At 36.1% G+C, this 12,983-nt stretch overlaps 4 protein-coding genes across 4 annotated transcripts; 3 read left to right on the top strand and 1 right to left on the bottom strand.

Moving 5' to 3' along the window:
- Positions 1-312: 312 nt before the first annotated feature.
- Positions 313-1,973, top strand: Tsp_03922 (serine/threonine-protein kinase PknD). Its single transcript, XM_003374684.1, has 3 exons — positions 313-450; positions 1,379-1,646; positions 1,966-1,973. Exons 1-3 carry the CDS (start codon positions 313-315, stop codon positions 1,971-1,973), a joined length of 414 nt encoding a protein of 137 aa, XP_003374732.1.
- A 2,437-nt stretch (positions 1,974-4,410) lies between these two features.
- Positions 4,411-6,955, top strand: Tsp_03921 (adenosylhomocysteinase). Its single transcript, XM_003374683.1, has 8 exons — positions 4,411-4,509; positions 4,571-4,642; positions 4,731-4,856; positions 5,210-5,497; positions 6,145-6,498; positions 6,558-6,626; positions 6,677-6,755; positions 6,828-6,955. The coding sequence occupies exons 1-8, from the start codon at positions 4,411-4,413 to the stop codon at positions 6,953-6,955; spliced, it is 1,215 nt and encodes a 404-aa protein (XP_003374731.1).
- A 1,348-nt stretch (positions 6,956-8,303) lies between these two features.
- Tsp_03920 (hypothetical protein) lies at positions 8,304-8,714 on the top strand. The gene has a single exon (XM_003374682.1). It carries the CDS (start codon positions 8,304-8,306, stop codon positions 8,712-8,714), a length of 411 nt encoding a protein of 136 aa, XP_003374730.1.
- Positions 8,715-10,482: 1,768 nt separating this feature from the next.
- On the bottom strand, positions 10,483-12,032 carry Tsp_03919 (SLIT-ROBO Rho GTPase-activating protein 1). Its single transcript, XM_003374681.1, has 4 exons — positions 11,558-12,032; positions 11,371-11,505; positions 11,193-11,298; positions 10,483-11,113 (listed from the first exon to the last, which is right to left on the bottom strand). The coding sequence occupies exons 1-4, from the start codon at positions 12,030-12,032 to the stop codon at positions 10,483-10,485; spliced, it is 1,347 nt and encodes a 448-aa protein (XP_003374729.1).
- Positions 12,033-12,983: the final 951 nt, after the last annotated feature.

Here is a 12,983-nt window from a genome sequence, read left to right as displayed (position 1 = left end):
ATTAAATTTCTCAAACATAATGACCAATTGAACAATAATATAAATATTATTTCACTTTATATATATATGATTGCTTCAACACGCACGCACCAAGATAAAATTCAGGCCACGTTCAATTTATAAATACATAAAATAAGTACTATTATTAAACGACCATTTTGCTGCTTCATATTTTGTTGTAAAGACCAGTTTTCATATTCGAATATGCTGCTGCTTTGATGTGAAAATTTCAACACTTCAACAACAAACACCACACATTAGCATTATTTCATTGATAAATTATGAAAATTTATGTTTAAAAAAAGAAACAAAATGACTATGAATAAACGAATAAATAGCTATTTTGGAAAAATTGTTTCAATTGATCACGAGGCTAAATGGACATTTTTCATCACCGCTATTCAAACTGCCACTGGAAATTTATCTCACTTATACATGCCGCCGCTGTTCGTAAATAAAAAATAGGCTTACACGAAATATGAATATACAGATAGATCAATATTTTTGCCGTTCACATTGCCAGTGGACGTTGTGGAGTACTTGTTATTAAAAATGTAAAAAAAATCAAATATGAAAAAAAAAATTTTTTTCCACTTTCATTTTCTCAAATAAACTAAAACCGAATGAATTTTCCATTCCACCCCAACGTGAAAATAATAAATTGAAAATAGTATTTAAAATTAGCATATTGCCCAGGGGTGTCATTAGCAAAACTCGCGTCTGTTAGTTGGTTGGCAAAATGATGGAAAAATGAAAATTATTTTCAAGATGATCATTGTTGTCAACAATTCGCTGCATCACATTTTGAATATTAAGAGAACAAGAAAAACCTGCAGAACATGAAGAGTTCGAACAACAACAACAATAATGCATATAAATAGATAGATGGATAGATTGTAATGATGAAAGTGGAAAATCGATTTGACATCAATGACAATATTGCATCGGATAGACGATGAGAACAAGTCATCATAATACAAAAGTAGATCAATTATCAAATTTGATAATTATTTTAAAAAAAATTAATAATAATAAAGAAGAAGAAAAATTGGAAGCAGCAAGGGAATAACAAATAATAATATTGACATGATAACAGCGCCACCTTGTTGTTCTTACGCTAGTTATCGTCGAAAGCGACGCTTCTCATTGCACTTTTCTCGGCGCACTGGTGAGTAGTGAAATGCTGTGTAAAAAAGTTTGCATTTTCATTTTCAACAACAAAAAAGTATTCACCGAATGAAAAAAAGACATAATAATTATTATAATAATTTAAATGATGACATCGAAAAAAAGTGAAAATGGATATCAAACAGCAGAAACTGCTCCCTACTGCACTGCGGACAATCATCGTCATCATCATCATCATCATCATCAGCAGCAGCAGCAGCACAATTCTTCCCACTGTGATCGATATGCGGCAAGAAAGCCGAGTATCCAATTCGACAGATCTTCCCTGCTAACAACAGTAACCGACGGTGATGGAAGTGATAATGGTAATAGTGGTGGTAATAAAATCTGCAAACCAACTTCATCATCTTCTACATCTGCATCCACCACCACCACCACTACTACTGGATCTGCCGCAACGCACGTCGTGCCAACTATAATCGTCGACGATGTCAGCAGAAAAATTCCATCTACAGTTCGTACGTGTTGCACTTTTTTTTGTTTCGATGTTATACTTATGATGGTAGAAATTTAAATAAATAGAAAAACAAGTAAAATATTCCCTTAACAAAAAATGAAATGCATCAGCTTTTTCAACCACCACTAACAACAACAATGCTTATTATTATTCCATTTTTTCCTTAATAATTACGGATAAAATTTTCAATTTTTCGAAAAAAAATTATTCTTTCGACAGTAGAAATTAATTGAACTACAATTGACTAGAACAAATTGAACTGTTGTACAAAATGTCTTCAATTTGGTCTCTTGCAACAAAGATGAAACAATTTTTTTCAGAAAAATAATTCCAAAATTATTAAATGAACATTAGTGAACTGTTTTTTTTAAATAAACCATTCATACATGTATATTTTTTTTCTGAAGTATATAATGTTCAAATATTCAACCAACTTCATAAGTAATAATCAAACAAAAATTATCAAGTTGAAGCATTGTGAAGTGAGAATAGAAGAAGAAAAAAATAATAAGATAATCATGAACACGTCAAGTAATGAGAAAACAAAAAATAATATAAAATGCTGAATAAATTTGATATGAATTTTTTTTTCTTCTCTGCTTGATCCGATCGGTAAATAAAATATTCTGATAAATTACATCATTTGACGATAACATTTTTAATGAAAATAAATAAAATATAAAAAAAGTGCCAAAACTGTCATCTCAACTAATGATTTGTTTCGTAGTAGTGAACTTTTTTTTCCATCTATTGATATATATTATCGTTGCTACTCTGCCAGCCAGCTTGCAGCATGTCCCAATTGTAAAATTTGTTACAATTTTAATAATATTTCACACATTGAAAAATTTCTTTTCACAACAAAATTCAAAAGAAAAAAAATATTCACCATATTCGATTAATTAAAATGTAAAAATTATTGTGATTATAAATACAAAAATTGTCAAGTTTTTCTTTGAAAAATAACCAAATTGGAAAAAAAGTAGTACACATTCAATTACAGAATTTTGTAAATTTTACATTCACCATTTAAAAACTGACAATAACAATAATAATAATAATAATAATAATTTCTTCCGTTCCGTTTTCACTTCCTCGTATATAAATCTTTTTTTTTTCAATTATTGTGTTCAAATGGTGAAGGAAAAAACAACAAAAAATATATTCATAAATGGTAGAGGAAACAAAAGTTTAAGCAAAATTTCAATTGCCATTATTCCACCAAAGCAAGTTTGACTGGAAAAATTGATATCTGCCATTTAAATTGAATTTATTGATTTTTACCAAAAGTGAATAATTGCAATTTTTGTTTTGTTTTGTTTTTTATCTTTGTCAATTGTAACGTGAATGGAGAAAATACAATTATGCTTGTCGGCCATTTTCGACAAGATCATTCGGTGAAAAATTTGCATAGAGCAATTTGCATGGGTTTGACGAGCGAAAAAATAAAAAGTGTCACCCGTAGCTCGGCGCTGAGCAGCGACCGAAAGAGAATTTTTCAATTGATAAGTTCATCAATGTCCGCTGTGGAATAAAAAAAATACATAATAATAATAATTTTCCAACCAACCAATCAACAGTCAGTTGCACAACCGCATTACGAGAAACAAACAATTTTCATCAATTATTAATTTTCCAAATCTGGACACAACCGATTATTATTATTATTTATTTATTTATTTATTTATTTCATCATCAAAGAAGCAGCAGTGTTGCTGGTGTTTAATTTTTATGCTTCCCTCAATCTCTCTCACACACACACACATTCTTATCGGTCGTCCGGTTAGATTTTTTTCACTTGTCCGTTTTGCGCCCATTTTCTTCCAACTCGGCTCGATTAAATTCTACAGTAATCCCTTTTCTCTCAACAAAAATGAACAACACCAATCCAACGAAATTCAAAGGCAAGTTTCAAAACAATCACCATTCCTAATTTGCATAATGTATTTGTTCAAACAATTTTTCATTGTTGAAATAAAATATGAAACGAAATAAGAACCTTTCACTTGTTCTTTTTCTCTTCTGTTTTGTAAAACAATTCCAGCATAATAATTAATAATAATGTCAATGAATTTTCACTGTGCCAATTGAGCTTGAAAATTTCAATCAACTCTCTTTTACAAAAGTAAAATATAATTCAATTATTGCCGCTGATGGATGAACATAATTCAAGTTGTTCAAACGATCAAATGAAAAAATTATAATCAGACAATCACTTTTCTTCGTCTCCATAATCTCTTATTATTATTATTATTATTATTACAAAACCGCTTGCTTCACTGACGGCGGACAATTCAATTTCCCCCCCTCCCCGCGTCAGCTATATCTTTACAATAACTATTCAACACTAATCAACTGCTAAATATAACACATATTATTATTATTATTATTGATTTTTATCATCTGAATATGTTTTTTTCTTGCAATTTAATTTCTCAAAATGCTCATTTGATCAATTAGAAATAATTTCAAAAAAAATCATTTCATTTTTAAGCTTGCGAAAGTGAATCCGACGAAGATCTACAAGAAGCATCGCCACGAATTTCAGTTAAAGTATATCTTTGAAATTTTTTTATAAATATGATTTCGAAAAAAAAATCTACTACTACTTCTTCAGCGTACAGAATCTGGATTTGAAGATTTTTGCGTTCGAAATTTAACCATCGCTAAATATGGCCGAAAAGAGATTGAAATTGCCGAACAAGGTAGTTTTAATTTTGGAGAAAAAAAAAGAATTTAATTAATTAAAATGCTCGCATTCAGAAATGCCGGGAATGATGACTCTGCTAGAAAGAGTCGGTGCAGAAAAACCGCTAAAAAACGCCCAAATTGTCGGATGCACTCACATTACTGCACAAACTGGGGTATATTTTATGACTATATTTATCATTTTAAAATTAACTTTTCTTTCCCCTCAAAATTCAGGTACTAATTCGTACACTGATTCAACTGGGCGCTTCAGTTCGATGGTGTGCTTGCAACATTTATTCTACTCAAGTAATAATGATCCAATGCTGAGCAAAGTTCGAACAAGGAGAAAAAGTATACGAAAACGAAACAATTCAAATTTCTCTACTAATTTCAGGACGAAGTGGCAGCAGCTTTGGCAAATGAGAATATTCCAATTTTTGCTTGGGAAGGCGAAACTGAGGAAGAATTTTGGTGGTGCATAGATAAATGCGTCAGCGCTGGTCATTGGCGACCAAATCTGGTAACGTAATATCACAGCTATTCGACTGTGATCAGTGTGATTGATTTTAAACTTTTAAATTTTAAATAACACTCTTCACAACACAAATTACGATGCCCTTAAACATGTTCAAATCGACTTTTCTTTACAAACCAACGTTTACTTTTGAAATTTTTCACCCAAGGAATAACTGAATTTTGCATTTCAAATCCAACTCAATAGTAGTAGTAGTAGTAGTAGTAGTAGTAGTAGTAGAAGACTTTTGAAAGTAGCGATTGAAAAGAAAAAAATTTGCATACGATACGTATCTCAAATAGATCAAAAGGGGAAACCCACCAAGTCGACTATTGAATTGAATTGATTTGATCCATTAGATTGTCGACGATGGAGGCGATATGACCAGCTACGTGGCAAAAACCTACCCGACAGTATTCGCCCAGTTGAAGGGAATTGTCGAAGAGAGTTTGCACGGCGTCCACCGCCTCTACAGTATGTCGAAAACGGAACAACTCGCCGCGCCGGCCATGAACATCAACGATTCAGTGCTCAAAGCACGATTCGACAGCGTCTATTCGTGCCGTGAAAGTATCATCGACTGTCTCAAAAGAACCACCGATTCGATGCTCGGTGGAAAGCAGGCTGTCATTTGTGGATACGGAGATGTAAGTTGAAATGAAAACATTTTCAAATTTCTATTCATTTTAAATAATTATGCTCAAACCAACAACAAAAGAAGCAAGCCTTTCTCATATCAAACAATTTCCCTTTCATTAACTAACTAATCGGAAAACCCCTTTTTCACATCATCTTAATTACAACAACAGACAGATAAGGTGCAATACGAGATGGGTGCAAAGCCGAATGCACACATAACGTAGGAAAAGAAATGGAAATTTCAAAAATTCAACGTCAACCTGATTGCCAATTTATGCAGAGAAAAATGAAAACAAATACAGAAAAAATATAAAACAATAACTTACCTTGTAGTTTTTAATCTGCAAAATTGGTAGGTGAAAATGTCGTCGTCGTCGTCGAGTCCACGGCAACAACTCGCGCACGGCACCATTCTTCTTCTTCTTCGTTACGACTAATTTGACTTGATTTATTCGATACCGTAACATAATGGGATTTTCAAGTGATAATTCAAAATTTTTAAATTTGTCCCAAATTTTTATTGAATCATTCAACTTCATATTAACGACGATAATAAATGCACGACGAATTCGATGATGTTTGTTTGCATTTGGAATTGAATTTTGAAAAATAATTTTGAAAATCACTCAAATTAACGAAAATTCTTTTCTTTAAGATAGGCAAAGGTGTGTCGAATGCGTTGAAAGGTCTGGGCGTGAATGTTGTTGTAACAGAAATTGATCCAATATGCGCCTTGCAAGCGTGCATGGAAGGATTCCGAGTTGTGCGACTGGAAGACGTAGCCCAGCAAGTCGACATTGTCATCACTTGCACAAGCAATCAGCACGTGGTGACCAGAAATTTGATGAATCAAATGAAAAGCGGTTGCATATTGTGCAACATGGGTCGTTCGAATACAGTAATCGACGTTCCATCGTTGCGCACTAAAGATTTGACTTGGGAACGCTTGCGACTGCAGGTTGATCATATTATATGGCCAAACGGAAAACGTCTAGTTCTTCTTGCACAGGTAAAAGAAAAAAAAATGATTAATCCCAAGTAATCGCCAGTATTGAAATTAACATTCAGGGACGTCAAGTATGCCCTAGCTGTTCGTGTGTTCCGTCGCTTGTGATTTCAATAACCGCCACTACACAGGTAAATGAATCGCAGAATTTGTCGTTTGTATGGAAATATTTCTTTTTCAGATCTTAGCTTTGATCGAGTTGTTCACTTCGCAACGTGGACGTTACAAGAAGGATGTTTATCTCATGCCGAAAAAAATGGGTAACAATAAATTCTTTGATCACGTCGAACGCCAACAAGTATAACGTGACCATAAAAACGAGATTGTTTCAGACGAATACGTGGCAAGCTTGCATCTGCCATTCTTTGGAGCAAATTTAACCGAACTGACAGATGCCCAAGCGGAATATTTGGGAGTGAATAAAACTGGACCATTCAAACAAAACTACTACAGATACTGATGATCTCTGCATGAAAACTGCATTCATCCCATGCAATCTTATACATGCTTCATCATCTATCCCATCAGTTTATCTAGTGTTGAAGTTTCGGACCGAAAAAGAAAAAGTTCATTTCATTTTCCAATTGTCTTTTACTTTTTCTGAACTTCTTTCTGTACCTTTCCGTATACATCGCAATCTTCGATCAAGTATTACACAAGTAACAAATGGAATAAATTCATCAAGTATTATTAATCAGTCACTGAAGTGAAAATTGCACTAAATATATACATATACAGTTCAAATATTTATCAAACGTATATTTGTTTGATTGACTGTTGTTCCATTTTAAACGTTCACTTTCTCAAAGTACATTTCCATCAACTGTTGAATGTTGCAAATTTAAACAACTACAGTAATTCAAACCATTACAATGTACCTCATTTTCATTATAATTGTAAGGTTTTCTTTTCGGGGTTTATCAAAATTGAAAAAAAAAGAAATACCATTTTAACATTTATCAAAAGAAAAAAAATATTTCAAACTTAACGTTGAAAATGGTGCACTAAGAGCAACTGAAAGTGTTGTCGGTGAAAAATTTTTTCGTCGAGTAAATTTTGCAAAGTTTTCCCATTTGCACGACACAGCCTCTCAAATTGGCAAACATTTGCAAATTTGATCACCATGACAGCAACAGCTGCAAATATATTTCAACCGATGACGTCGATCTATTTCGTTCGCTCTACGGCAATGAATTGGATTCATCAAATTTGCAAAGTGACAAAAAGTTGTTCACTTTTGCGAACAACATTTTGCCATTTCCATTCATCAAAATCAGTGGCCATAATATTGAAATACCTTCAGTGCAAGTATAATTTCACTGATAAGAAAAATAAATCCGTTCGTCAAGTGTTGGTTTGATTGTTCATTCATAAATCAAGAAAGCAATTTCAAAACAATTCATCCCTAGAAATTGAAAATTGCTCATTTTTAACTATTATTTAAAACATGTCAAATTTGCTGTTCAAAGAAAGTGATGAAAAAAAAAATATATATACATATATGCAACTTTGATAACATGATTTGACATAATTCTAATGAACAGTGAATTGAAAATGTAATTACCATCTCAGATGGCCATCTAATTGTTCTAAAACAGCATCTTCATTTCATCATAAATGCACTAAAATTTCTTTCACTTTCCATTGTGCGCAATTCAATCACAGAACATCTTCCTACACCTCGCCAATTATACAGCCTGTATACAATAATTAAATGAATACAAAAAAACAAACAAACAAATAAATAAATACCTGCAGCCTTGTGACAGAGTGAACAATTGAAACTACAGCAATTTATTTCTACAACGATGAATTTGTACAACGAACACACCTCGGGGTTGTTAAGTACGTTCTCTTACAGCGATATTCAAATTTTGTCTCGGGCATCGTTGGATTTCGTTTCCAATTCCGACAACAAGAATATTCGTATGGCGCTGTTTTCCACATTTTCGTTGATCATGCGTTTGCATACTTTCGGCTCCAAACCGTCGCACAGTTTCAGTACTTGGTCGGTTGCGGACAGCCAAATGCAATTCGGACAACCACCGCCACAACAGTGCAAAGATGTTTCGGATAAAAGTTTCGCCAACTGTGCCAGTCGTTGGTACGGAGCTTCTGACGACCTCGACGCCAACCGAACACAGTACCTGGATAAGGAATACATACCGGCGACCGACGAACACCGTCGATACATATATTTATTCATATTTATTGACTGATTTATTATTCGCAATCTGTAATTCAACAAGTGCAACAAAATTACCAAAAAAAAAAAGAAAAAAGAAACAGCATCTCTCAAATGGCATATTCAAAACAAGTAATTAAGAAAAGTAATCAACAAAAAAAAACAAAATCACATCGTCCACCATTATTATTGTAAAAGGAAATATTTCTGCGTGCATGATGTACACGTAGACATGTAGATGCATGCATGTTCCATTCATTCGTTCAGTGCCATTCTTTGCTTTATTCAACTGAAAAACTGCACACAGTTATTTATATTTTTTGAAAATGTTATTTTTCTTCTTCTCTTACCTTAAGTAATATATATATATATAGTCTTAATGAAATGAATATTCATAATATACGAGTGAGAAGTAGTAATAAAATCCTATGTGACGTGGCATAGAATCATCGATAAATATGCGCACGTGTGAAACAAACGCTAAAAGAAAGAAGAGAAGAAAAAAGAAGAGAATAATACCATACAGCAGCAGCAGCAGCAGCTTCTCTCCCTGCCATTGTAGCAAGATACAGAAAAAAGAAGAAAGAGGAACGTGTTGTTTGATTACTTGCTAATTGTGCTATTTTCAACACACACACACACACATACACACAGAGGAGTTGTGAGAGAACAACAAAACAAATAATAATAATAATAATAACAGAATAATAATCTCAGGACAACTGAGATCCTGCCGATCCAGTCGCCGCCGCCGAAGCAATACAATGAAGAGGCGGCTTCTTGGGCACGGGTGGCTTGACGGAACGAGACAACTGGGGCTTGTTGGTCAAATCACCGTCAATGTATGGAAATGAAGCCAACTCGGACTGCTGAATCGACAACGGCGACACGCTGGACTTTCGCAACGTCGACTGACCACTCTGTGCAAATTGTTCAGCCGAAGTGCCACTGTCGGTGCCTTTGGTCAGCTCAGCTTGCACACCGGCAACATCTTCCGCTCGAAGCATGTTCGGAAATGAACCCGCTCCACCGCCACCACCACCTTTGGCACCGCTGGCGGCAGCAGCTGCCGCAGCCGCAGCCGCGGCGGCCGCGGGAAGATTTTTCACCAAATCCGGTGTCAACAGCTTGGGATCCAATGAGCTACTAGACGACGACGTCACGGTGCCACCGCCCGGTCGGAAATGCCGTTGATCGGGATCCATTGCGAGTTGCCAATTTGTCGTCGGTTGTGGTTCCATTTGGTGCACATCGGACGACATCAACTGTTGCTGCTGTTGCATAGTAAACGTGGCCAAAGAATTCAAAACCGCTTTCAGTTCGGATTGTATTTCTTGAAGAGACTGCGGTGATAAAGTTTTCGAACTTTGCAACTGAACCAAGCCCGGTTGTCTTTCCGACAGAGACGAAGCTGTGTACGTGTTCAAAGAGAGCCGTTTGTAGGTTGTCGCTTTCGTGGGAACCCGTGCATGGGCAATACTCGCATACACTGCTTCAACGTGACCCTTCAGTTCAGCAGCACCAGCAGCGGAACCACCACCATTTTTATTATTAGACAGTGTTGTTTGGTCGTTGTTGTTGTTGCTATTGTTGTCGTCGTCGTCTAGCGTTGGACTTTCAATATCCAACGATTCGTAAAACGTTGAAGAAAATGAACATGGTGAAGTCAAAGCCAACGAATCCGGCTGTGTCACCGCTGATGATGCATTTCTGCCGGGAGTGGAGTATCTGAACATTCGAAGTAAAATCCAATCAAATGGATAATTTTTTGTTAGCAAAAAATACAAATGCAATTACAATAATTACCTGTTGTTGATATCGCTTATATTATCGTTGAAAGTAGACATCGCATCCGATTCTGAAGAAGTCGATACTTTGCCAACATTGGCCAACAATCCAGCAATGTTGTGTTGCTGTGATTCTGCACAATCCACATTTGCAACTGTTCGGCTAAAGTCGAACGAACGACGTTGTGCCATGGCTTCTTCCTCATTGTTGTTGTTGTTGTTGTTGTTGTTACAACCGTTCACCATTAAATCAAAAGCTGACTGCTTTGCACCGTCATCATCATTAGTATGGCTGTGATCATTTCTTTTCAACTTTGTTTCAGTGTTCAATTTCGACACATGTTCACCGTTAACGTTAGCAAAAGTACCAGGCCCATTAACACTGGAAATCATGTCATCGTCTTCAATCACCAAAATATCGTCGTCGTCGTCACCTTTATCCGTGAGAAGGTATTTCTCGTAGACGATACCACCGTCGTTGGGAAAAATAGAATCATGAAAAACTATCAAATTGCGCATCAATTCATTAACGTGGTTATGGTAGAAAACTTGATCCTTCGACTCGGGTATGGGCAGTAAAGTTGGACCAAAGCATATGGCCAAATTGTACGGGTCCATCATATTTTCATCGCTGAATTCGGAAAGACTAAAAAGTAAAAAGAAAAAAACAAGTACCCATCACCTGCATTGATACTTGAATAATTAATTCACAGTATGATTTTTACTGATTAAGAAAAGCAAATAAGTAGCGCATGACGACAAACACCGGTCGCGGAAGAGTTTGGACCAATTCTCGCAATTTCTTAATAAATTCTTCACGACTTTCCAAACCTGAAACCCGATGCAAAAATTTGTGATTTGAAATCGTAAAATAATAATATAATATAGTGGAATAAAAGTTACAAGCGCATTCAACAAATTGATCGAACATGAAAAACGGAAACAGTGGTTCTCTCAATTCACGAAAGTACAATTTCAGCACACCAGCAACCGAATTGACATCACTGGCATCGGTCACATCGGACAACGGATCCTCACCTATAAAATTTGTTAAAAAAAAACAATAAATAATTAACAAAACATCCCATACCGCGTTCAAAAGCATCCTTGAAAGCGTTGATTTCAATCTGCGACCCGCTAACTCGAAATACACCCTGATGATGCAGGCCAAATAGACTCAACATGCGCACGCAGCTGCGAATGATCAACGGGATCTCTTGGCCGGTCAATTCGACGTACTCTTCCAAACTGCCGCCGAAAAGACGAATCCGAGTCTCCGGGTCGACAGAGGCGCCGATCCGCTTGCGCCGGGGCTTCGACGGTACCGTCGACGGCAACGCCGCGGGGCCGTTTTCCACATTCACCACTTCGGCCGACTTGACTCTTGCGAAGGCGGTTTCAGAACTGCGCCGCGACGGACTGTTGTCCGTCGGGGTGGATTCGGTGGAATTGCGACTTGGAACCACACCCAGAGCCGTTTTGATCGTGTGAAAGCGCGCATCCAAGCGGCTAATCAAATTGCCGTTCAGCAAAAAGTGCTGCAACTTCTTCAACAACAACAACATTTAAAAATTTGCATTCAATTTGTCATCTTTCTCCAATTACTTGGATATAGAATTCTTCAATTTCGTGCAAATCTTGCTTCCGTTTCTGCAAAACTGCATCCGGCTCACGGCAAGAATTGTTTCTCAACGTATAGCTGTTGGCAATGGAAAAATGTTCGCCAACATTGACGACAGGCTGCAATTGCAAATCGACAATCGCCTTTTCGGCAGTTTCCAATGTTTTCCATAACTTTGTTGAAATTAATCGATTAATTAATTAATCAGTTAATCGCTATTTTTCCATTCACCTCTTCACTTTCCGTTTTCAATTGTACCAGCCGTTGATGGAGCTGCCAATAACGTTGCACCAATTCGTCTTGTATTGGCTTCTGCGCGCTGACTTGTTTCACGTCGTCACCGTTGCGAGGACGAAATTCAAATCTTCTTGGAAGTACAAATACTGAATAATTGTTTTCCAAAAAGCGCTGCTTGTCTGCGCGTGAATCCAATTTTTGACACCACTGCCTGTACGCATCGACCGACCGCAGCTCTGAGCCGACAATCACCTGTCGCGCATCGATTAAAATATTGATAATCTGCTTGAGAGAAGATTGCAATCCAATATCCATGCACTGAAACAACAGAAAACAAAACAAAATGAATTTCGTCATTCAAAATATGAAAATTATTACATCAATTATGTCGGACAAATCGTCGGCAAAATATTTGTGCAAAGCCGCATTCGCCGCATCCACACACAACAAATACTCGTTGCGAGCGGTGAGTGCTTTCAACTGGAATTCCACATATTTCGCTTGTTTCTAAAACACAACAGAAAAAAAAATTTATTCCATTTAATAATATATAATATCCCGTGGGTGGTTTTATTTTTCGACTTACTCGCTCGTAAGCCTTTTCTAAAAGTTTGTGCCTGCGACAACCGATCTTCTTCGGCCACGATTCTTCGAAACG

This window comes from Trichinella spiralis, assembly GCF_000181795.1.
Source record: "Trichinella spiralis strain ISS 195 chromosome Unknown Scfld5, whole genome shotgun sequence".
NCBI classification, from domain to species: domain Eukaryota; kingdom Metazoa; phylum Nematoda; class Enoplea; order Trichinellida; family Trichinellidae; genus Trichinella; species Trichinella spiralis.
This window is presented reverse-complemented; position numbering and strand designations above follow the sequence as displayed.